Source organism: Mchenga conophoros, linkage group LG15 (assembly GCF_057382185.1).
Source record: "Mchenga conophoros isolate Kocher_MC1m ecotype Shallow Benthic linkage group LG15, M_conophoros_male_GT1.1, whole genome shotgun sequence".
NCBI classification, from domain to species: Eukaryota; Metazoa; Chordata; class Actinopteri; order Cichliformes; family Cichlidae; genus Mchenga; species Mchenga conophoros.
Window position 1 is genome coordinate 18,623,153 of NC_140540.1, and position 23,381 is coordinate 18,646,533.

Genomic DNA, 23,381 nt, shown 5'->3' on the forward strand with positions numbered 1-23,381 from the left:
TCAGTGATACAAACACAATGATCTATTCAATTTGAAAGAAACATTCAGGTGCACACTTCACCTGCTATGAATTTCTCAAAATCAAAGATGATGCTTGTACACACGTGCAAAGAAAAATTGTTTTGTTTTTTTTTAAGTTATTTGAGGTGTTAAACCTGTTCCCCTGTTCTAGCCGTACTCGCTCTACCCTCATTCTGGTATAAAACAACCTGAACCAGTCACATAGCCTCCTGGGAAATGTAATTGGTTTCAAAAATAAAAGCACACATTGTAAACACACCTTGATAATTGTGGGCAAAGGGTCAGTAGCTAAATGCAAGTGTATACATACCCAAATATTTATAGCTTCATACTCAGGCATGATGTATTTATTTGAAGTGAATCGGATAATTTAAATAAAAGTTGCTCTAGCCTGAAGGAATAAATGTTTTAATGAAGAAATTATGTATTAATAGAAGAAGATATAGTTGTTGAATTATTCATCAGTAAGTCTTTGGCATAATTTTTCTTGTTAATGTTTCAGTTTTAGGTCTAAAGCCTCTAACTAGTGCAGCTCCTGCCTGTCATCATGTAACATTATATACTCATTGTAGCTCAGGCTTTACATATATTTACATGTGATTTTCTGTAGGACTGGGCTTTGTGCTTCATTTTATTCTCAGTATATGTCCTTTTCTTTCTTTATTTTTAACAAAGACACCCAACAGCAGCAACCTGAATGTGGTTCATGGGAAAACAGATGCCTGATTTTAAGATTTGTGCTCAGGAGTTAAGTGTCAGGGCATTTTCAGGTTAAAAAATGGCATTTGAAGGGTTAAATATGCACACGTACAGTAAAGTCCTTGAGATTCATTAAATTATCTGTCAAATAAGTTGCACAGCTGCACTGTGGTAGTCTAGAAATTGCACCAAAGTGGCGTAAGGGCTGACAGAGAAGGACCCAAAAGCAGGACACAGAGAGTCAGAATAAATGCCCATAAATCCAGATCTTTAACCCAGAAAGGCAGAGATCATAGACAGGAAATACACAAATCCTGGGAGACTACAGAAACTCAAAACCAGTACAAGGGCAATACATGAGAAGATAACAAGTGAACACAACAGATAATAACAAGAAACATGAGAAGGATCAACAACAATGGAAATCACTAGAAGCCTTAAATGGAAAGAATAGAAAGTGATCTGGCAGTGAACAAAGGGAAACTGGGAGTACATATATACAAGTGAGTGATTAGCTAAAGGGCAGCAGTCTGTTCACTACGTCTGTGCTGCAGTTTAGTTAGCAGTAATTAGCAGGTATCTCTGTTTTCGATAAGTGCTAAAGTTGATTCTTTAAAACGGGCTTCACACATCTACTGCATTCATGCAGTGTGGGTTCATAAACTGATGCTTGTGTGTTTGTTTTTGTGTGTAGAAGTCACCGGCGACAAAGATCGGTCGAGCCCTGAGCAGGACTCTGGGATGCGTGTCGTCTAGGGAGCCGCCACACCCAATTTACCCAGAAGAACCCGAGAGGACCCTTAACCTCGCCAACATAATGTACGATATGACCTCCCAGCACTCACACATTTATTACACCAAATATCAAAAAGCTAAATGTTACTGAAATTTTCAACAACTGCTTTTTAATAATGCAGGTTATTCCTGTCAGATCAGTGCGGTCTTACTCAGTGAGGCACAAAAGGATTCAGCTTCTATTCTATTCTATTCTATTATGTCCCCTTTGGTGCCAATTATCCTGTCACTCAGTTCACCTCATTAGAATGTTAATTTAACCTACAGTGATAGTTTCAAGGTATGGAGGCCTAAAACTAACAAAGTATATAAGTTTCATTACATGTGCCAACAAAAATATCAAAGTATTTAAAATAATAATAATAATAATATGCTTCTATATTTATTTGCTTTTGTATGAATTGATTCATTTACTGGCCTGTATGACAGTACTGACCTTATTATTTTAGATTAGATACACACTAAAAAGCTATATGTTAAGTAAACTTAACCTTGTTACATGCTTTACATAAATGCAGGAGAAAAAATAAATGCTGTCAGTCATACACACCACCTTTTATCAGTCTGTTTTTTTTTTTAAATTAGGAACATCTTAGGAACCGCAATTGATCTTTACTTGGTGTCACTTCTCATTGGTCTCCCAAATACATGCATGCAAAAAAATAATCTCAGAAAGCGGTTTAATCTTCTGATTTTTGCACAAAGAAAAATGCACTATTCTCGTAAAACTCAGATGGCACGGGATGATATTGGAACACATCCCACTGGAGTTACCTGGTCCGAAATAAATCCCTTGATTTTTACAAAAAAGTGGAAACATTTCTGTTAATCTGACCCTTTCTGAGGTTTTTTTTGTTTAGCTTTGTTTTTTTTGCATAAGACTTCAAACGATGGTGAAAATGGGATAATTGATTTACAGTGTTGTATGTATGGTTGACGTGTCTGTTGAAATGATGCTTGACTTCTCATGAGTATTGTTGTTGTTATTAATGCTTTTACTTTTATTAGTTTTTTGCTGTTGTTGAACAGTAAAAACAAAAAGAAAATAGAGAAATTGTTGGAAAAATGTTTATAGAAAATAAAGTTACTAAATAAAATGAAAATTTAAAACATGGGAATAAAGAAATAAAAAAATTAATACAAAATCTAGTAAATTTAGAAGCAAATTAAAAGTGTCAGTTAACCAATCTATACATGTATGTTTAACATTTTCAATTCATTTGTTTATTTTGGCGCTTTTGAGCTTCCATATTGAGAGCCCTTCACTACTAATCAATCTAATTGATGTGCCTGTATAGTTTGGTTATGATTTTGGACTGTAAGTATTGAACCTGGTGCCAGTTAAACTGTGTGATGGTAACGTTAACGACCTTTAAACTATTTCTAAAACTTATTCTAGATTTGACATAATAGGCTTACAGGAGATCTGTGTGAATAAAGCTAAAAAAATGATGACTGTATGATTAATGTTAATATTACTGGATTGCATATTATTGAATTCATGTGTATCTACCCTGTAAAATAGACCTCTGTAGTGTGTAAAATGTTCATATTGCTTAAAAAGAAGATTGTTTGATTTTTTGCATTGAATTTATTTCCAAAAAAGCCTTGATTTGCTCATTTTTTTGTGCCCAAGTTAAACGCCTGCTGGGCTGTACAGATACTATTGTCTCTTTGTGCCTCTAAAGTCACTGAAGCTGTGGAGGAATATTCACTATGAGGCCTCCTCGCATTAGATGTGAGAGACAAAGAGAACAAAAAAGATTAAGCTTTCTTGTAGCCGTGATGTTAATGTTTAACAATTAAACATTTAAACACTTTCACAATAGGAAGTGAAACATCTACAGCTTAAAAGCTAACTATTCGAACTACAAAATTTTACATTACCTAGAAAACTCAGATAACGTAAATCAAGCAAAAGTCCCGCCTCTGTATATCCAAACGCTTCGGTTGCTCCGCCCCCTGTGGCGTATCGGCATTGTTTAATTTTCCACACTGAAGCCGACCAGGTCGTTGCAGACCTGCAGGCGTTAGGCTCATACTCAGGCCAGCACACACAGGCTGAATTTAGCGCGGGTGTGAGTATGCTTTTTTTTTTTTTTTTTAAATGCAGTTTCAATTTCAGACTTAAAAATGTGATTATTTATAGTCTTTTTAAAATTTTCCTCTGGATGTGCCCTCACTCCACTTCCCTCTCTTACTTTCTTTTCTCTCTCCCTCGTTTGATCTTTGGCCTGTCTGTGTTTGCTCAGACCTTTTACAGTTCACTGTTGCATGAATGCACTCAAAAGCATGTGAGAGTGTGTGACTGTGTGAATGGGAGCGTAAGAATGCGTGCTTTCTGATAGGCAGGCTTCGGCAGTTTAATGATTTAACGTCGCTATCCTTCCTCCGTGTGAACTCTGTTGATAATAAGCCTCTAACGCATGTTTGTGTTTGTCTGTTCAGACCATCGAGACCCGTTGGGAACACCAGTGAAGCCATGCTGCTGTCTTCATCAGCTCGCGAGTCCTCGAAAAGGTAAAGACTGACATTAGAGCTGATTAAAAGTGTGCAATCTTGTGGCTTCGTTTCTTTTTTCTGTTTAAACTAATATTTCTCTAATATTCAAGGCAAATAAAGACCTTAACCACTGTGTCAGGCAAGTTGGTTGGCCAGCTGCTGTTTCAATAAATCACAGCTCCGAGTTGAAGTGTGAGGCAAACTGGGTGAAGTGAAAGCTTACTAGGTTGTTCTATTAGTAATTTCACATTAAAGGAATCATGAGTTAACAGAAATAAAGAGGCTGTTTTTAGCTGCGTGGATACACAGCAGAGGGTCTATACTGGTGACACAGGGCTCGATAGCATGAGCGCTTCACTTGCACGCAGTTAAAAATAGATGTGAACTCTTCACAGCGATTTAAGGGCTCGTGGTGGGTGAATAAAAACTAATACGAGATTCAGCCCAACTCGACGCCAGTAAAACGATGCTGTCATAGGTTAGTGAGAGTAGGAAGCAGGTGGAGAGGTGAAGGAGTCTGCAGTGTCTTTGATCTGACACTGTGAAAGAGCTGTTGAATTAAGTGCAAGTTAAAAGAAAAGTTTAGTTTTCCATTACTTTTACATTTATTACATTTCTTGTGAAGTTTCCTGCAAGCCGACAGTAGCCATCTCTGACACCACCATACAGGTGTATGTCTAAAACCAAAACACGTACTCCACTACATAGCTTGTAAGATTTTAGACCGTTATTATTTTGCAAGTAATGAAAAAATTGTGTATTTAAGTCTCTCGTCCTGTAAGAGTAAGAATAGGCTCTCGGCCTCGCAACAACCCTGAATTGGATAAGTGGAAAAAGATGGATGGAAAGATGATTTAATAGTTTTTAATGCTCGTTTGCAGCTCCTTATTTCCGTTCTTTACACGAAACTGCTCCAGTCAAAAGACATTTTAATAGTACAGAAATAATTGCTTACAAAACTTATCACAAATAAGGAAGAATCGATCAAAACACAAGGGAGAGAGAACACCGTAAACTAGGGCTGAACGATTATGGAAAATAATCTAATTGCGATTTTTTGCCCCAATATTGCGATTGCGATGCGATATGCGATTATTTTTTAAGGTCTTTGTCTTCTGTATTATTAAACAAAGACAAGCAATACATCATATAGTATGGCCAATACTATATTACATTAATTTTAAACTGTTCTTTCCTGGAAGACAGACCTCTGTTATGATGACATGAGGTGATGCATGAATTGATGACTGACATTTTTATTTAACTTCTTCAATCACAACAGTATATTTGAACATACACAATAGTTTATTTTTAGCTTACAAACATCTGAGCATAAAGTGCTGACAAGGAACCCTGGTGTAAACATTAAAATGAAAGTCAGTACAATGTGCAGATTGCAGAAATATACATAAAAAAAAATCGGTGGCTTTACCACACTCAGTTTTTCGACATCTGTGAACTACTAGACAGTCATTCAATTAAAAAATAATATTAAATAAATAAAACTAATAAATAAAAAATACACACATCTTACTGATCTCTGCAGTCAGTAACATTACACATAAAGTGCAAACATAATAGCAATTGTATAAACACACACACAAACACGCCTTTAAAGTTTAAAGGCGTGAAATTGGACGGTCTAGTTCTGATTAGCGTCACCGCTGTCTCGGTGGAGTTTAATAAACTCAGCCGTCTGCTTCTTGCTATCTAAAATATAACCAGACACTGGCGTAAATTCTCGACTGTCTCATACTTCTGTTTAATAAGTTTTCTGTTTGACGTTTAGTCAGCTGTGTGAAAACCAAGGAGGAACCCACCCGGGGGATTAATAAAGTTTTCTTTTATCTAATCTAATAACTTTAATCTCAGCCAAACCGATTTACTCACGAACAAACAAAACACTGAAAAAAGCCCAACAATAACATTTTTAGGTTGTCTAAGTGACTTATATATTACGTTTAACCCGAGCAGCGAAACTCCGCGGTGATCTGAAAATGATGTGCCGGGAGTTGTGCCGTTCTCGGCCGCATCAGTAACCCTCGAGCTCCCGGCTAGCTGTCGAGCTGGTGGGTAGCAGACGCCTCTGAAAACGTCGAAGCACTTTTGCAAATATGGGATATCTTGATAAACCGAGCAGATATTTGATGTTTACACAACTACTTTCTCGCCTGAAAATATGTTAAAAGTTTATTTTGTGACCCAGAAAGATTAGTATGAGTAATTTTAAAACTTAGTAGCGGCCGCCATTGCTGGAAACTGGAGTTTGGCTGGGCCGCGCTATGACTTCTGGGATATGGTAGGCCACGAAGGACACACCCGACCCATCCTTCAAATTCGGGGAAAAGGAGGACGCATTTGTCGGCTACATTCGGAGGAGTCTACGAATTTGGACAGCCTTCGGCGCGTTGCTGTGACGTAATCGGTCTACAAATGCGGCCTCAGGAGGATGCAGCCCATGAATTTGGACATGTCCAGAGTATAATCGCAGCCTTTGCGGTTAGAAAATTGCACTTGATCATGTCGCGATATTATCGCAAATGCGATATATCGTTCAGCCCTACCGTAAACCAATCACACAGTGGACAGTGGTAACTTAAAGGATGCAAAGCTATTTAAAAAAACAGCTGAAGGGAAAAGTTGGTGCAGATTTAGGAATGCTAGCTTCTCCACCCTCTCTGGGTTTGTATACATGAAGGTGAGCCTCCACAGTGAATCAATATTTGGTATGAAAAACAGAGTTCACAGAGGTTAATAAGGTTAATCAAAGAAGCCTCTGACAGAAGCCTCTGTCAGTGCGCCCCAGGGTGGCTGTGGCTACAATGTAGCTTGCCATCACCAGTGTGTGAATGTGTGTGTGTGAATGGGTGGATGACTGGATATCGTTAGCTTCATAGCATAAGTGCCTAAGTCATTGACTTAGTCAAATGACTTAGGCAATTATGCTATGAAGCTAACGATATGTAAAGCGCTTTGGGGTCCTTAGGGACTAGTAAAGCGCTATATAAATACAGGCCATTTACCATTTAAGCAATAATCAGTGGAAAAATGTGCCGTTAGAGGCGTGATTCACACTTCAGACTAAGCCTTATTCAATGTTTACTGATCCAACTTTCTTCTGATTGCCTGTCCCTCACAACCAGCTTTAAAAGGCAGAGGAGACGTCCATATTAGGGCTATCCCCTCTGTGACATCGTACATCGCCAGTATAAATAAATAAATGCAAACTTTATTTGTCACATACACAGTGCAACATTGTGAACATGCAGTGAAATGCTTGTGTCCTGAACTGCGGACAGGCTGCAGACATAGCCGCGCAGCTCCAGGGCTGGTTTTTAGCATGGGGGGTCTTACGACTACGCTATCCAGCTGCTGCAGTAGTTAAAAAAACTGTGTGAAACGAAGCTTTTCAAGCTGTCTGGTGGCTGAATGTCTGGCTTGTACATACACTGACCTCATGATTATTAGTCATGTTTAATATGAGCATCCAGCACTGGATTAATATGACAGAACAAGCAAAAAAGGCTCACTTTAAACTCTGGTGCGTTGGGTTCTTCTGAACTTCTTTTAGCATTTTATGGACCAAAAATGAACTAATAAGAAACATTGCATGTTAGTGAATAATTGAAATAATAAAAGATATTCATTGCATATAAAAATCTACATGCATTTTTCAGGTGTTATGAAAATATTCTTTCTTTTTACTCATATGCACATTTATTAAGAGAGATTTTGTGTTGACTTGAAGTTAAACTGATGTAATTCCTGTAAGACAGACTGTTATCTGATGCTGGCTGATTACTCTGCGTCTGTTTTGTGTCCGTCCAGCTTGGCAGCGGCTCAGCGAATGAACGAGGAGCATGCTCTGATCGCTGCGTATGTGAATCGCCTCCAGGGCAGCCCGCGGTGAGAAGGGAGGGAGGGGTGGTTACGTAAAGGAGTCAGGGAGGCAGTAAGGAGGAGGGCACCGTGCTGCACAGTTTAGCTGAAGCCAAGTGTAATACTGTAGTTTGCTATAGTTCTTATGAAGAGAGAAATCTGCAGCTACAGAATAACCTGTTAAATTAATGTGTTACTTCTTAGCTTTTAATTCAGTTTGTTTTCCTGTAATAATGATGATTTCCATTTGCCCAGGTTTTGTAATAACTTTTCTAATCTACAATAAAATCCTGTTTTGGATTTTTTTTTTTTTTTTTTTTTTTTAATACTGCAATACAATAAAATTACAGTTATGACTGCCTTACATTGGAAACAACACACAGATACATTTTTAAAATATCAATACAATACAATTTTATTTATATAGCACATTTAAAACCAAAGGCAGATCAAAGTGCTTCACAATAATGCAATAAGTCATTGTTATAAAACATTAACAAAGTACAAAAACAAGCATTAGTACTAATCCTAACAGGTGAGAAGCACTAATTAAACCAGGAGTGTGGGCTAAATAAAATAGATATTGGGCCTCAGTTCAGAGATGGGGTCAATTCAAAATATAGAATATTATCTAGGAGAATCAGGAATAATGCAGAAGTGTTTAATATCGGCCTAATATTTCCGTTAAAGGACAATTAGCAGTCTTGGAAGTGTGTCTCTGGCATTATAAAATACAGACCAAATAAAATTATGAAGTAATTCATTTATTTTTTAAATTCAGAAACCAGAAGGAGCAAAAGCTTCCTTCTTCCTGTAGTCTTCTGTTTTAGCTCTGAGGATTTTTTTCAACACAAGAAAAACATTGCCTGCTTTAAAATAAATAATCTGACACACACGCACACGGCAAATGGTTAAGTGTTGAGTGCTCATTCATACATTAACCTGCTAACAGTGTTATGAAAAATATTAAATTGCTTTTACATGTTTACAAAATAAGGTGAGACACCACAGGCAGAAAAAGCTATTTTATGTACTGTTATGCAAATATATGCTTGTTTAATGATATAATGCATCAGCAAACTATAATATAAAACCTGATCTGGGAGCTATCTTAATTTAACCCAGCAGAAAGCAGTTAATTAAAAAAGGTCCTCATATGCGGACACTAGGTTTATTTTACAGTACAACCAATAAAATGCTTGTTTAACAAAGTATAAAACACTTTATAGAGCAGAATGATGTATATGGTGCTAAAAAGCCAAAATGTCCCCACATCAGGATGTACAGTCTTGGTGTAAGTAATCACCTGGGGACGTTTACTGGTGATACTTATTAGTTAAAAATTTGCCCCGTTAATTGTGCTTCCTCCAATGCTTACTGAAAAATTGGGTGTCCTCACCCTCTGAGCCATGCTTAGCTACAAACTCTGTAGTTTTTTTCCTGTCTGTGTTCAGAGCATTTCATTCTTACACAGATGGTGAAAAGAGGTGTTTTCCTAAAAGTATTTTCTGAGAGATAAAGAGATGCAGAGAGACACAGATTTTACCACATTTATGTACTTAAATGGGTTATTTCTGAAAACTTAAAAGTGATCATATTTACCTGCATTAAATTCATGCGTCATGCTCTTTGCTGGTTTAAATACAGTTTTACACTAGACTCAGTAAATTAGAGATTTCCTGTGTTTCAGTGTTGACAGCCCCAGCAGGCAAGACGACGAGCACAAACTGATCGCTCGCTACACCACACGACTGGCAGAGACCGAAGGCACAGGAGTGAGTCGAGCGCATCTCCTCTAAGCCTTTAACTTTAATAGTGCATATGCATGCATATGCTCCGACTACACGGGGATCTTGTTCTGGTTTGTACATGAAACCCATCAACCGTTTGCTTGTGTTTTAGGTGATCCCGACGCGGAGCATCAACTTTGACGCGAACAAACAGAAGAGGGAGCTCATTGCTCAGCTGGAGTCTAAAAACAGGTAGAAATATGTGAACAGGAGCGAGGTGGAGAATTTAACTTGTTGGGGGGGGAAAAACTTTTGAGCTTAAGGTCTCATAAAATATACAAATAAAAAAAGATGTAATTATTTAAAGATATAAGGTTAATATATGAGAGCGAAATCAATAAAAAGTGACAGAAAGAAGCTGAATGGTTTGTGGTCGTATATTTGATTAACCGTTACCAAGTAATTACTTTAAAGGGGGCATGATCAGTTTTTACAGTTTGTTCTTTCACAATAAAAGCACTGTTTGTGTGAACATCTGTGGTCTGGCTGTTAGCTTGTTTGTTTTTTACTCTCTAAATTAAACTTGTGCATCATTCCAAAAAAAGATTCCTCTAAAGCCTGCTGAAGTTCGCCATCTTGCCCCGCTTATTTACAGGCTGTTCATTCCTAAAATACTGTGGTATCAGGCTTCAGCTGACCCGTGTGATTTTCATTTCCCAGAGAGATCTTGGCAGAGATCAAACGTCTCCGTGCAGAGCATGACGCAGCGTGCCAGACCAGCCCGGAGAAGAGCAGCACCAACCCGACTCTGCTGGCCGAGCTCCGTCTGCTCAGGTGAACGCAGTTCCTTTGAGACCTGCTGTTTCTGTACAGAAAATATACATATAATAGTTAAAATGTACATCTTTTAACTTTGTCAGTCACACCCACAGAAAATATGTTTCACAAACAATCGCTTTTTCGCTCGCTGCGCTATAGTTTCCGGATTTTGCCACACCGCCGCGGTCAGAATTGGCGAGAAAACTTGCCGTGTTGCTCTGTGGCGCAGAGGGAGAGTTCTTTATGGCAGATGGTACCAACAGATGGTGGAGTTCACAAAAACACCAAAGAAGGAATCCCTTCCAACGCACTTATTGCGGTTTTCAGTAAAAACAAGTCCTTCAAGCAGAGGAGAGGAACTTGAAAGTGATGGAAACTGCCTGGCTTTGACGTAAACGATAACATTTCTGCCCTGAGAGATGTTAGTCAGGCATTTTTTCCAGCATGTTATGGAAATTTAAATATGTAATAATAATAATAATAATAATAATAGTAATAGATTGCATATAGATGTAGCGCTTATCGTGAACCTTACAATTCCATTATTCATTCACTCTCACATTCACACACTGGTGGAGGCAGCTACAGTTGCAGCCACAGCTGCCCTGGGGCAGACTGACAGAAGAGAGGCTGTCATATCGTGCCATCGGCCCCTCTGGCCAACACCAGTAGGCGATAGGTGAAGTGTCTTGCCCAAGGACACAACGACCGAGACAGACAGAGCAGGGGATTGAACCAGCAACCTTCCGGTTACAAGATGAGTTTCCCAACCCCCTGAACCACGGTCGAATATTTTAAAAGTGTATATTTTAAAGTGTGAAACAGAGCTGTTATATTAGATTTTTAGTTTTTATTCCAGTTTTCACGCTAACATACCTGATAAAACAGCCACATGGCGGCAGTAGAGTAAACATTTTTCAGATTCAGCACGTAAGAGCCCATCTTTTCTATTTTGTTTCTGTTTGTCTGGAGTTTTCTACTTCCTCCTGGTGGCCATGATTCCAAATGAGGTAAAATCTCTCCAAATTTAAAATGGTATGAGGTAGTCTTGCAGTGAAGTTAACATAGTGCTTTTTCTAGTGTTTCCTCTTACTGAAAACCTGCATTCTTTCTGATGGCCAATTTTTCAGAATTCTCCATCTTCTTTCGTAATCTTTTTTCCAGTTCGGGTCACAGGGAGCTGGAGGCTATTCCAGCTGTTACAGGATGAGATTAGGGTTAAAAAAAAAAGAAGAAAATGTCACCCAGTGCAAAGTGAATCTGCCAGCAATTTTCCCTCTTGCCCTTGGTCTGGTTTTATGAGTCACTAGTTTCCAGTCTTACTGAATGCACCGTGGTGATCATTCTGTAAATTATGGTATCCGTTAGTCAAAAAGGAGGGTAAGGTAGGGCACGCTTTAGACTGTCGCAGGGTCCTCCGGTTCAGTCACAACCACCCCTTGTTCATAATGACAGCGGTGAAAATGCTCTTCAGGACAGGACTTAATGAATAAATGGTTGACCACACCAGCTATGTCCAACTAGAGTTAATTTGGTACCCATCTTCATGTCTTAACAAGCCTGTAATCAGTAATATTACTGTCTTCGTAATCTCTTTCGTGTTTCCGCTACAGACTCAGAGCTAGATATTGTTACTGGAGAAAACTGCTAAGCTATATCTTAAATAATACAGATAAAGTGGCGTTTCTGAGGTTGTTGGCGAACTTGTTGGCTAGCTTGCGGGTAAAGCGTTACTCTGGGATAACAATAAAACAAAACTCTATTTACTGAATGAGTCAGACTCTTGTTTTCATTTGTTTATTTACTCATTTATCTTGCCACGTGAAGGGAAGCCAGGAAAGAAAGACGAGCTCTGCTTTCGCTTTAATGTCTCATCCAGACCGCATACTGTTTGGTGGGAAAAGATTGTGAATGTTAAACTCTATGCCTGCTGTTAAAGCTTTGTTTCCAGAAAGCCCTGCTGCTGCAGAGTATTTTATCAGTATTTTGAGTGCACTTTTGTGTATATATTCATCTTAATTTGAAGTCCTCAAACAGACTTGGTGTTTCTCTCCCTGCCATCTTACAAAACATTGAGGATTTCTGACTAAAAGTTCACGTAATCTAGCTGGTTTTTTCCCTGGAAAGGCTCTCCTACATGCTCTTCAATAACATCTCTCCTCTCTTATTCATCTATTTATTAACCTCATCACACAGCTGCTTCTGCAGATTGTTTTAGCACTTCAGGACTGTGAATCTAATCTCTTGTTTTTCTTTCATGTTGCATTTCTGATCTTCTCCACATTTTGGGACTTAAATCTATTTTTACTCCAGCTCCTGTCTTCAGAAAGCCTTTGTAATGTGTGTGTGTGTGTGTGTGTGTGTGTGTGTGTGTGTGTGTGTGTGTGTGTGTGTGTGTGTGTGTGTGTGTGTGTTCGTGTTCCAGACAGAGGAAAGACGAACTGGAGCAGAGGATGTCGTCGCTGCAGGAGAGCAGGAGGGAGCTGATGGTGCAGCTGGAAGGACTGATGAAGCTGCTCAAGGTGACACACACACACACACACACACACACACACACACACACACACACACACACACACACTGATTTAAATCTCCAGCAGTTTGTATTTTCTCACACTAGAGGGCAAAGCCTCCCTTGCTCCTCACACCCCCCTCTTTCTGTCCTTGCAGTAACAAGCCTCATTTTCCCCTCTGATGTTTCTTCCTCTATGACTTTTCTGGCTCTCATTGTGTCTGACCTCTTGTTTTCCATTCTTCTTTTCCGCCCTCTTTGTTTTCCGGCTGCCCATGTTGTGGTCCCTGTAGGATGAGGAACAGCGACAGGCAGTAAGTCCATACCTTTTTGTTGGAAACACTGAAGTAACTGTGGGATTCAGTCCTTATTAGTCACCTGAAATATCACATGCAATCAAAAAGTCAAATCAAAAACAGGCCTGTACATGATTTAAATGTGGCTGATCGCGCCTTCAGAGCGCTCTCCATGTGCATCACTGCAGTTATTTTTCTGGCGATCCCTGTCACGATGCTTCCGCCACACAAACCCAGTCTTTAAACTTTAAAGTCATTTCGGGGAAGAGGAAAAAAAATCACGGAAAGTAGGGCAGGAGGTGAGCAAAGATTGAAAACCTCTTCACGACAGAAAAGAAACCAAAACACTCCCTTTTCCTGCACACTTGCACAACAATCAGCTGACTTCAGTTCATGTGCAGGGAGGAAAATAGCTGAGCGGATGAGCGGCGATTTGGACGTTACTTTTATTTTCAGCGCATAAAAAGGCCCAGAGCGTCATGGTAAAGTGCAAACTACAATCACACCAGAAACAACAGCCGCTAAGGTGACTCATGACTCTTTGCAAGCACTTGCACAGGCAACATGCTAACACAAAGCAAGTGAACAACTCTGGAAACACAGTGACGTTAGAGTGAGTGTGTTTGTGATGACTCCAGTCAAGCAAAGCCTGGTTTTTAACCTGAACCATCCATTTCTAAGTGTGCCTGTTTTTGTAATACTCTGGTCTCGTTTTCATCCTCATCGTTTAAGTTAATAATTAACTTCTTCTATTTTATGCCACTTATAGGCAATCTACGTCCTAACTTACGACGTACCTGGAAACTCTGTTTAATCCTATGCCATAACCTGACCTTCCCCCCCCATGAGAAATTTTACTATATTTTGGGTCGACGCCACCTCATGCCATTCAAATGACTTGAATGGTGCGGAAGGTTGTGATGTAGGGTTAAAACTGGTTTCCGGTTAGAACGTAGATTTACCGCAGAAGTCTAAATCAAGCTTAAGCAGGTCACCTGGGACGTGCCTGGAGGCATCCTGTTCAGATGCCCAAGCCATGTCAGCTGGTTCTAGTAATTAATTGTTATCCAAACTAAAAGGTTAAGTTAGATAAGTCCACACACTGGACGTATATTCAAGCAAAATGCAAAAGGTGTGATCTTGTAATCTAAAACCTTCTCGAAGTAACATTAACCAGCTCTGATAACTCCTCTCATCTTGTAGGCGCAGGCAGCCGGCTCTTCTCACTCCTCTCCCTCTCGGCCGAGCCCGTCAGCCGTCCGCTCTGTAGGTGCTGTACCCTCCCAGGCACACATGTATCCTCCTCAGGACTCCCTCGCTGGGGTGGGAGGTGATGTACAAGAGGCTTTTGCTCAAGGTAGGACTCATTTCTCTCCCACATGGCAACCTTAAAAAAAAAAAAAAAAGTGAATTGTTTCCCGTTTTATTTTGAAGGTTTATGTCTTATGTCAGTGTTTCTAGTTTCACTTCCTCTGTCTTGTTAGGTAAAATTTCTCCCGGCTGTGTTCCCACCTGTTCGTCATTCCTTGATGTGTATTTATAGTGCGTGTCCTCCAGTGTTCAGCGTCGTGTCGTACCCTCAGATTTGCCTGTGTGTTTCCGGTCTCAGCTTTCATTGTTCAGTTTATGCTTTTGTTCTTTGCCAGCAAGAAAGCTGTGGTTTCTCCTCCTGCCCGCACACAGAGCCCTGACAATTTTGTCTCTAGTATTGTTTAGTTTTGGTATTTTTATTTTTTATAAGAATTAGTCTTTCCTGTTCCTCTGTTGGTGTTTGTGTTAGGATTTACATCTGTATTCTGTTACTTTGGAGGTTTGCTTTCTCTCGAGTCCTGTGTCCACTGATTGTCTTCACCTGTGTCTTGTTATCTCATTGAGGTTGTTCCTACTCAGCTCTTTGTGCATAAATAGTTCGGTGTGCCTGTTTGTCCTCGTCAAATCTTTTTTTAACCTTCTGTCTTTGTGTCCTTCCCTATAACGAGAAGGGATATGCCCCGCATATGGACGTAGAAATTACTTCCATTTGTCGGCAGATCAAACTGAAATTGGTTTGACTGATTGATCAGGCATTCTTGGTGTGTGTTCGGTGTCCTGACTGCTGCAATTCCAGCAGTGTGAAAGAGACTCGGCAGCAAGTCAGAATCCTCAATAAAGGCATTTTATACATTTTCTCATTCATCAAATAAATACATGCACTTTGCCGTCACAATGCCACACACAGTTTGCACTTTATTCACTAATTATGCAAAACTATAAGTCGGTTAATTTTCAGAAGAAATTAACTGAGCATAAGACAAATAAGGATTATTTTGAGCTGTGAATTATGCAAAGCTGTTGTAGTAGAGACTAAGAATAAAAGTGCAAAGACGAAAATGAGCTTAACAGGTTCCTCATTACCTAAAAATTGGAGGAAAAACATTTAAATCTCTTGTATTTAAGCACACCAGCATCACAAATCTCAAACTGGCCTCAAAGTGCTTTTTCACACGTCTGCTCTGCTCGCATTTCAGCCCCTTTTTATTCTTTTCCATCATCATTTAAACAGCTCTTTTCATTCACACCAGATTATATGCTGCTGCCACAGCGAGACAGAGTAACAGCACAAATAATCAGGGAACAACAAAACTGTCTAATTACTGTAAATACAAGTGCTGGATAAAATAATGATTGTTTTCTTTGCTCCAGGCCCGAGGAGAAACCTGAGAAACGACCTCCTGGTTGCAGCCGACTCTATCACCAACACCGTGTCCTCGTTGGTCAAAGAGCTTCACTCAGGTTCACACAAACAGAAACGCACTCCTTTTGTTGTAGTTTTGCGTGCAAAGCTGTTAAACATGGACAAGAAATTAGATTTTTAAAACCAAGTCTTCACATTTTTCTACAATAACGTCACTTTTTACTGTCTCCTCTGAGCAGATGACAGTCGGGAGGAGGAGGAGAGATTGCTGAATGGGAAGGAAAGAGGTACAGTATTGTTACCTACATTTTTTTTAATTGCATTTATGCTGTTTTGAATCGCTTAATTGGCTAACAAAACCTGTATATATGTTAAGTGCAATTACTGAAGGAATCATACAGCTAAATTGACTGATTTAATTATTTCTACTTGATTCAAAATGTTCTTTTTATATTTGGTTATATTATTTTTAAAGTGTTCTCAATATCCTGAAAAGGTATGATTATAATAACAGTATTTAACCAGGGATTATTCTTGCAAAAGTTGATAAAAATGTAGGTTTTCAAGTCTTCAGAAGCTTTCCTTGTTGTTTTTGTAGCACCACGAGACCCAGGGTGGTCATTATGTTGTGGGATTTATGTGGCGTCTGTTTGTGTAGTGCTTCGGATATGCATGGCGAGTGCCTGTGGCAGTTAAACCAGCATAAAATGCTTCGGAGTTGCATGTTTCCTACAAAAAGCCAAGAACACGTAGGCCGATGTTGAGTGAGGCAGAATGCTGATTGGTTGAAAAGTTGGCTTGAATAGTAAAGTTTGGAGTTCTTATCTTTATGAAGATCTTATCACAAAGCAGTCACGCCTTGGTCCCTGTGACTGTAATGACCCGCGCCTCGATCTACTATGAAGATCTTATCTACACGAAGCTTCTTAAGTTATAAAGACTGATGGAGACTGATGTGACTTATCCGGATACATTCAAAAACAGTGTTTTTGTCTGAAAACGGTCCGCATCTACACTATCGTTTTCAGTCGTTTCAGCTCAGTTGTTCATGCACACTGGAACGACTGAAGCACTTAGGTTCCTGTATTGCGCATGCGTGAAACGTAATATTCTTCGACCTGCGTTGTTTCTGTCTGCCGTTTATTTACTTTACGACTCTTTGAAACGTCGCGGCAAAATGTAGAGGAAAGTTTTTTAAATCGACTTACAATGAGGTGGAGTTGTTGCTGTGACTATAACGACCCAAACCTTTGATTCACACCTTATCTCATGTCACCCTTAACGATTATGTTGACAGTGACCGCGAGGACAACCTCAACTAGGGGTAAACTTTTGGGACTCCTCTCTCTCTCTTTACTCCTGAGAGGTGAAACTTCTTCATGAACCAAAAAGAAATCCAGGTTCTGTAAAATGCCCGAATTTGCATAAAGTTGCAAGTTTTTCTTTTACAGTGCGGCAAATTTTGTCCATAAACTGATTTGTCTTTTAAAAATTTAGAGGCGGACACACTTTCTTAATGGCGCTCATTTTCAGACAATAACTAGATGTTGGAAGAGTACTTGCGCCACATCAGAAGCTTCTATTTTTGTAGAAGCGATTTCTGTGCCGCTTCATGCCTAAAATCAAAATTTTAGTGGCTCATGGTGCTGTTACGCCTGTACGAGCCACAGAAAGAAGAATAGAACTAGAATTACTAGAATAGAATCTAGTTTTTAAAAAGTCCTATAAAAATCATGATTTATACTTGCTCTACAGCTCCTTAGAGACCCATTCATTCTGTACTATCTTAAAGTTCAAACAGTGGGAGTTCCCTGCAGGGGCTGAACTTGAACAACCAACTTGAGCACATAAATCTTCGATCCACTTATTTCTGACACTGCCCCCTGGTGATTGTATACAGGCACAGCATGCAAACGTGGGCCTGCATAGCTCTCTTCCTTTGGGGCCTGTATTCATGCTGGTAACCTCACATAAATCCCAGCGGTGCTTTTACATAACTCCAATCCGAACAATTTTAACAAGCCACAAAACTGAAAACACATGCTTGTCTGGAAAAAGGCCTTTAATCTGCAGTAATGCATCGTATTTTATCATCTGCTCATATGGTTTGTATAGAAAATCAGAGTAGCTGTGTTTTACAGTTGAGTTAAGTGGAAGGAAAAGGGCGATATTTCCTTCTGAAACGTGCCTGGAAATTGGATGTAATAAAGGATTATGTGTATTTATTTGCACAACTGTTAAACGGGTGCAAACAGCTGATCTGTGCAGAGGAAAGGAAATTTTGTTGAAAAATGTTACCAAGATAATTTAATCATGATATAGTAGTGCAGCACTATTATGTCTTCTAGTGAAATACAGCCAGCATTAGCAATTCCAGATATAAGATAGTAAGCTCTGCTCTGTTTCTCGACTTTTTCTGATGATGATAGAGCCAAATCTGATTTGTGGATCGCATCGCTGTCTCTCTGCTTACACTTTAAATCCGCTCGTGCTCGCAGCTTTTCCTGTTCGCCTTCTCCTCTCCAGGTGCGCTCGCCTGCACCGTAGCAAGCTTCGTTAGCATGCCGTCTCATTAGCCATGCTTTATGGAGCCCCTCCTCTTTATGAGGGGACCGCCTGCGGAGGAGAAGTGGCGAAACTACTTCCTGGTCTCGGCCTGAGCGCTCGTTAGAGTACTAACCTGTGATAATAATCCAAACCCCCCCTCCCCTACAGACAGACGAACAGGAGGCCACAGTTAAGTCTTGGAGGATAAATAAAACTACTGCATTAGAGCTGCCTACAATAGAGTTTTTGTCTCTGGAGTTAATTTGTGTGGCACCTGCTAAGTAAGGGCTTCTTTTATGTTTCTGTGCTAGGAGCTGCTCTGCTTCTTATTACAGGTTCTGGCAGGAACCTTTAGCACTTGTTTTAGCCTCAGACTGCTCTGCTGTGCACTAATGAATTGTTCTCTCTCTCTCTTTCTCTGTGTGTTTAGCAAGTTAAAATGCTGACAGGACACAATGTTAAAAGTAAGTATTTTCATGCATTTCCTCTTATTAATTGCATGATAATCAGAACTACTCTAGAGCAGAAGAACAGGGCTGTGTAGGCAGTTTTTCAAACTCAGTCCGGCGTCCTCTAAAAAAGGAAATGTAAGGAAAGGCAAGAAAGATGCTGCGTTCATGTTTTATGGGGGAAAACGGGTTGATTTGATGACTCAATCGAGCTGTTTATGTGTTTGAACTTGTTTGCACAGGCCTCCAAATGGCTTGTTTCTGGTTCCTCGCGGTCAGCTTTGTGAGGTTTTTAATTTTGCTTCATGCAGAAGCAATCAAAGAGGCAAACACACCCCAGTGTTCGACAGGAAGGTTCCGCTTCAGAAAACAAATCAAGCAGTTCTGAGGAAAAACCTTGTGTGCGGCAAACAAAATCCTCCTACAGGAGCAGTTTTGGTTTTCAAATCTTATTTTTAGTTCATGTTCAGCTGTTAACTAAAAGAAGCGACACAAATCAAGGTTATTGCATTTGAAATTAGGTCACAGATTTTTATTTGTTTTAAACAAAATCATATATTTTTTTTATCCAATGAGATTTTTTTTGTGTGTGTCTGAATCATAAATCATCTAATTTCATAGTAACAAACAACAGCTTAAGGATATGTTTTATTCTAGGAATCCATTTTTTAAGTTTGGGGTTTAACAAATTAAAAATGGTGCCTTGGTGGCTTTTAGGCTAAATTAAGTAGAAGTTTGGTACTCTGTTCTCCTTCCAAGAGTCAAATGACAAGATTGCATTAACATAAAAAATACCTGTTGTGTATAAACTGAAAATGAACAAAACAGCTGCTCAGCTGGATATGGTTGACACTTACTGTAGGTGCCCTTCTTGTCATATTACCTGATTTTCATGCTCGACATCATGCTTGCGAGGTTTGGAGCGTGCATTTGTGAGCCATCAAAATTTACGCACACATTTGTAAACCTTTGTGAGACTAGTTACACACGATCACACACCAGGAGTTTATTCCTGACCCAAGTCTGCATGTTGACGCACACCAACGAATGGTTTAGCAGATTGTAATTGGTTAACATAAACAGATGAATCACGGCCGAACAGATTAAAGAGCATAAAGTGATAACGTGTGTCAGCGCTTTACCGTTCCTACATGCCTCGGTAACTTTTCATTGGTTGGCCTGTCCCTCAGGTGGAGTCATGTTTCATCACGGCCAAAGAAGACTGACGGAGTACATCTTCAGATATTCGTTTTTAGCCGACGGGGAGGGGAAGAGCTTCTCTTCCCAATCAACCAATCACGATGCTGGACACCAAACGGCCGCTGGGTCACTACTGATGTATAGATGTGATTCTGTGTGCGTCTGTTCACTGTGATTTTACTTTTGTTTTGATTATTTTTGATTTGATCACGCATAGCTAAATGAGGAATCTGAAACCTACTGATCTGTACTGTAGCATGTGTGTGCGCTCAGCATTTTTCTTTTTTTTTTCTTTTTTAAGCCACGAGTAAGGTTCGAGTAAGTGAGAAGAAAGATGTTTGTAAAGGTGTAAAGAGCATGAAGGCTTCAGGATGAGGAAGGAGATAAAGCATGTAACATATGAGGTGGAGGAAGAGGAGAAGTCAAAGACTAGAGGCGAGCTGTAAAGTTTTAAGATTTGGCACTGTGTGCTTAGTATTTATTGCTTTAATTTGTTGAGGTTTTTGCCATTTATTCTTCCGGTTTGATTGTTTTTGTGTGTACGAGTGTCGTCGGGTCCTGCTGAGACGATAAGCTTTAATGGGATGTCTACTGCTGCGTCAAGTCCGGCAGAGTGGAGAGTTAAAGTCCTGGTGTCTAAAAACACAGGCTGTATGTAGAAGATGGGCATCGTGTCACAACTTTCTTCCATTGTACAAAATCTAGAAAATATTGTGGAAAAGTGGAAAATCTTCAGCTTATGGCTTTCTAGTTCAGCATTATTTGCGGCTGCTCTCTCTGCTCTGTCTAGATGGCTGAAAAGTTCCAACTTCACAGCAGAAATAAGCATGTTTACAGCCTCTTTTATTCTCTATAGCAACCATACCCATTTAAGACAGCTGTACATGGGGTACCATTTCAATAAAGCACCTACTTGAACTATATTGAGCCTTTCAGTTTGGTGTTATTGGGGGCATTTTTATGCACTGATAACCTTGCTTGCTGTGCTGTTAACTGTGCTAAAAGCCTGTGCAAAGAAACCTGTGCTCCAGCTTTAGCAAGTGAAGTTCTAGTATTCTAAATAGCAGGTATGAGTCTTTAAATTGCCCCCGTACAGTCTGTGGATACAGTGCACCATCTCATCTGAATATGGTGACTTCTAGCTCCAAAAAAATGAAGATGAAGATGGCTCAAATGCAAAAAAACACAAGGCTTAAGAACCGCTTCCGTGTCTCTGAACTGATTTGCTGCCTGATCTTGATCACAAATCAAATCCCTCAGAGACTGCTGCATGTTGTCCATCTTTCTATACAGTCTGTATGTGAAACCTGCCGGTAATGATAACAGCTCAGGGTGTTCAGGCCTCCCTGTGTATCCTGGTACTGCAGTGTGTGTAACTTCAACAGGGTCAATTTTACTAAAGAGTAGCAAAGTTGGAAATACTTACACCCACCAAATGAACAGTTAAACATCATATCAACAGTTTTGAGCAGTTTTGCTGGACTTTTCTGTAGCTTTTTGCTTTTCCGTGTGAAAATCTGAATACTTTCACATCATCAAGATGAAGTCTGCCTCTTATGAAGGGTTATAAGTGCTTTGATTTAAGTCAGAAAGTTTGAGAAGACATATATGCTCTGACTGAACCACACAGGAAACTGTTTTTACTTTAACTTTACTTCAAACCAAAGACATCAGAAGGGATTTATTTAAAATATTCAAAACAATCCAATCCTTTGCTACTTTTTACTGCCTTTTAGAGCTTCCTCCAAAATGCAGGGGATTTGCAGGAGTCGAACTTCTCCGCCCATCAACCCCAAAAATTATGTCTGTATTCAAATCCAAAGAGATTTTATTTTATCCGCAGCATGTTTTTAAACACCTGTACAGGTTGTTGGTTTGCTCTCTTTACTGTTTTGTACGTTTTCAGATCGGTTTCCCTCCCTTTCATCAGCCCTCCAGGTTGTTTGACTGACTTACTGCGACTGGGATTATCACTTTTCGAGTCTGCCAAATGATTGACTGACTGTGTGAGTGAGTTAATAAATACATGAGCTCACGTTTCGTTGCGTGTATGTGTGTGTGAGAAAGTAAGTAAGTGAGTGAGAGAAATTGAGTGCGACAGGTCAGGCGCGTCCTGACATGAAGCTGTAAACACCTTCAGCTCTGCGCCTGCTGGAGCTGATGGTGTGAGTGATAAGTGTGCATCTGTGTTTGATCTGCAATAAATAGTATTTAACATCAAACTAGGAGTTTCTTTGGTCTCTGTGTGCGCTGGTCTTGATCTCTGGAGGACGAGCAAGGCTCCAAAGTGTATATATAATTACCTCTTCCATGATCTCAGCCCTCGATTCCCCTTCTGGTCTTCTATGCAGCGCAGTTTGGCCAAACAAACATATCTAATGTAATAAATCTGTAAAACAAGCTGGAGACCGCAGTCCGCTGTATTCTTGGAAAGTGATCCATTTGTAAAATTCCTTGACTTCCCTCATCTGGTTTACAGCTTTTCTAAATCCTGTGGATATTGCAGCAACTCACTGAGAACCACCAGAAAAATAAACTATAGGCCAGAGAAACCTGAGAAGTGAGGTGTATGGAGAAGAGTGTTTTTAATCATTCACATGAAGTTCTGGGTCATTAGGAAAACAAAGGCATCATCTATTTTAGACTAGATGACCCAGTAACCTAAAAAATATACACACCAATTTAGGATTTCAGGGCAAAATAAAATGGAGAAGAATATTCCGATCTTTGGTTTATCCAGAAGCACTGCAAAAATTCTTTAATATAGTATTTTAATATATTTTGTGCATGCGTTGGATGAGGAGACCAGCAGACATCAATAATAATCGATATCAAGTCAGATATAGAATTAGAAAGAGACGTTTAGGTGGAGGTGGGTTAGAAAACTAGGCGTAAATTAAGCAGACTTTATTAATGCCATATTGGGGAAATGCAGACATCACAGCAGCACAAGTGTCAAAAAAACGTGAATTAGAATTAAATGAGAAAAATGAATAAATAAAAAACATAGTGTACAAATACAAAAACCAAAAAACCTATAAAAGAGTCATTTGTACTTTACAAACAGTTGCGATATACAGCCCTGTGGGGATGCTGAAGCATGTAAAATATTTACTCTAAAACTATGTTAATCTGACTCTTGCTGCATTATGCTGTTGCTATAAAAATAAAAGCTCCTTTAGCTCCCTGAAAAAACCTTTACATTTAACTGAATACTATGAAGGCCACAGGCTGAAAGTAATAAAGCTGTTCTTTACA

At 39.5% G+C, this 23,381-nt stretch overlaps 1 protein-coding gene across 6 annotated transcripts in view; it reads left to right on the forward strand.

Annotated features, from left to right (window-relative positions):
* LOC146558185 (dystrobrevin beta-like) overlaps positions 1-22,345 on the forward strand; it is a 45,214-nt gene extending 22,869 nt beyond the window's left edge. For 5 of the 6 annotated variants that reach the window (XM_085247973.1, XM_085247976.1, XM_085247972.1 and 2 more), the window contains 13 exons: positions 1,415-1,539; positions 3,964-4,035; positions 7,846-7,923; positions 9,587-9,671; positions 9,799-9,878; positions 10,347-10,460; positions 12,871-12,967; positions 13,251-13,271; positions 14,457-14,610; positions 15,936-16,025; positions 16,167-16,214; positions 18,905-18,938; positions 20,114-22,345. In XM_085247973.1, the coding sequence (XP_085104099.1) occupies positions 1,415-1,539; positions 3,964-4,035; positions 7,846-7,923; positions 9,587-9,671; positions 9,799-9,878; positions 10,347-10,460; positions 12,871-12,967; positions 13,251-13,271; positions 14,457-14,610; positions 15,936-16,025; positions 16,167-16,214; positions 18,905-18,912 (972 nt within the window). In that variant the 3' untranslated portion in view covers positions 18,913-18,938; positions 20,114-22,345. The remainder of the gene's footprint in view (positions 1-1,414; positions 1,540-3,963; positions 4,036-7,845; positions 7,924-9,586; positions 9,672-9,798; positions 9,879-10,346; positions 10,461-12,870; positions 12,968-13,250; positions 13,272-14,456; positions 14,611-15,935; positions 16,026-16,166; positions 16,215-18,904; positions 18,939-20,113) is intronic. The other variant, XM_085247977.1, reaches the window with a different exon arrangement.
* Positions 22,346-23,381: the final 1,036 nt, after the last annotated feature.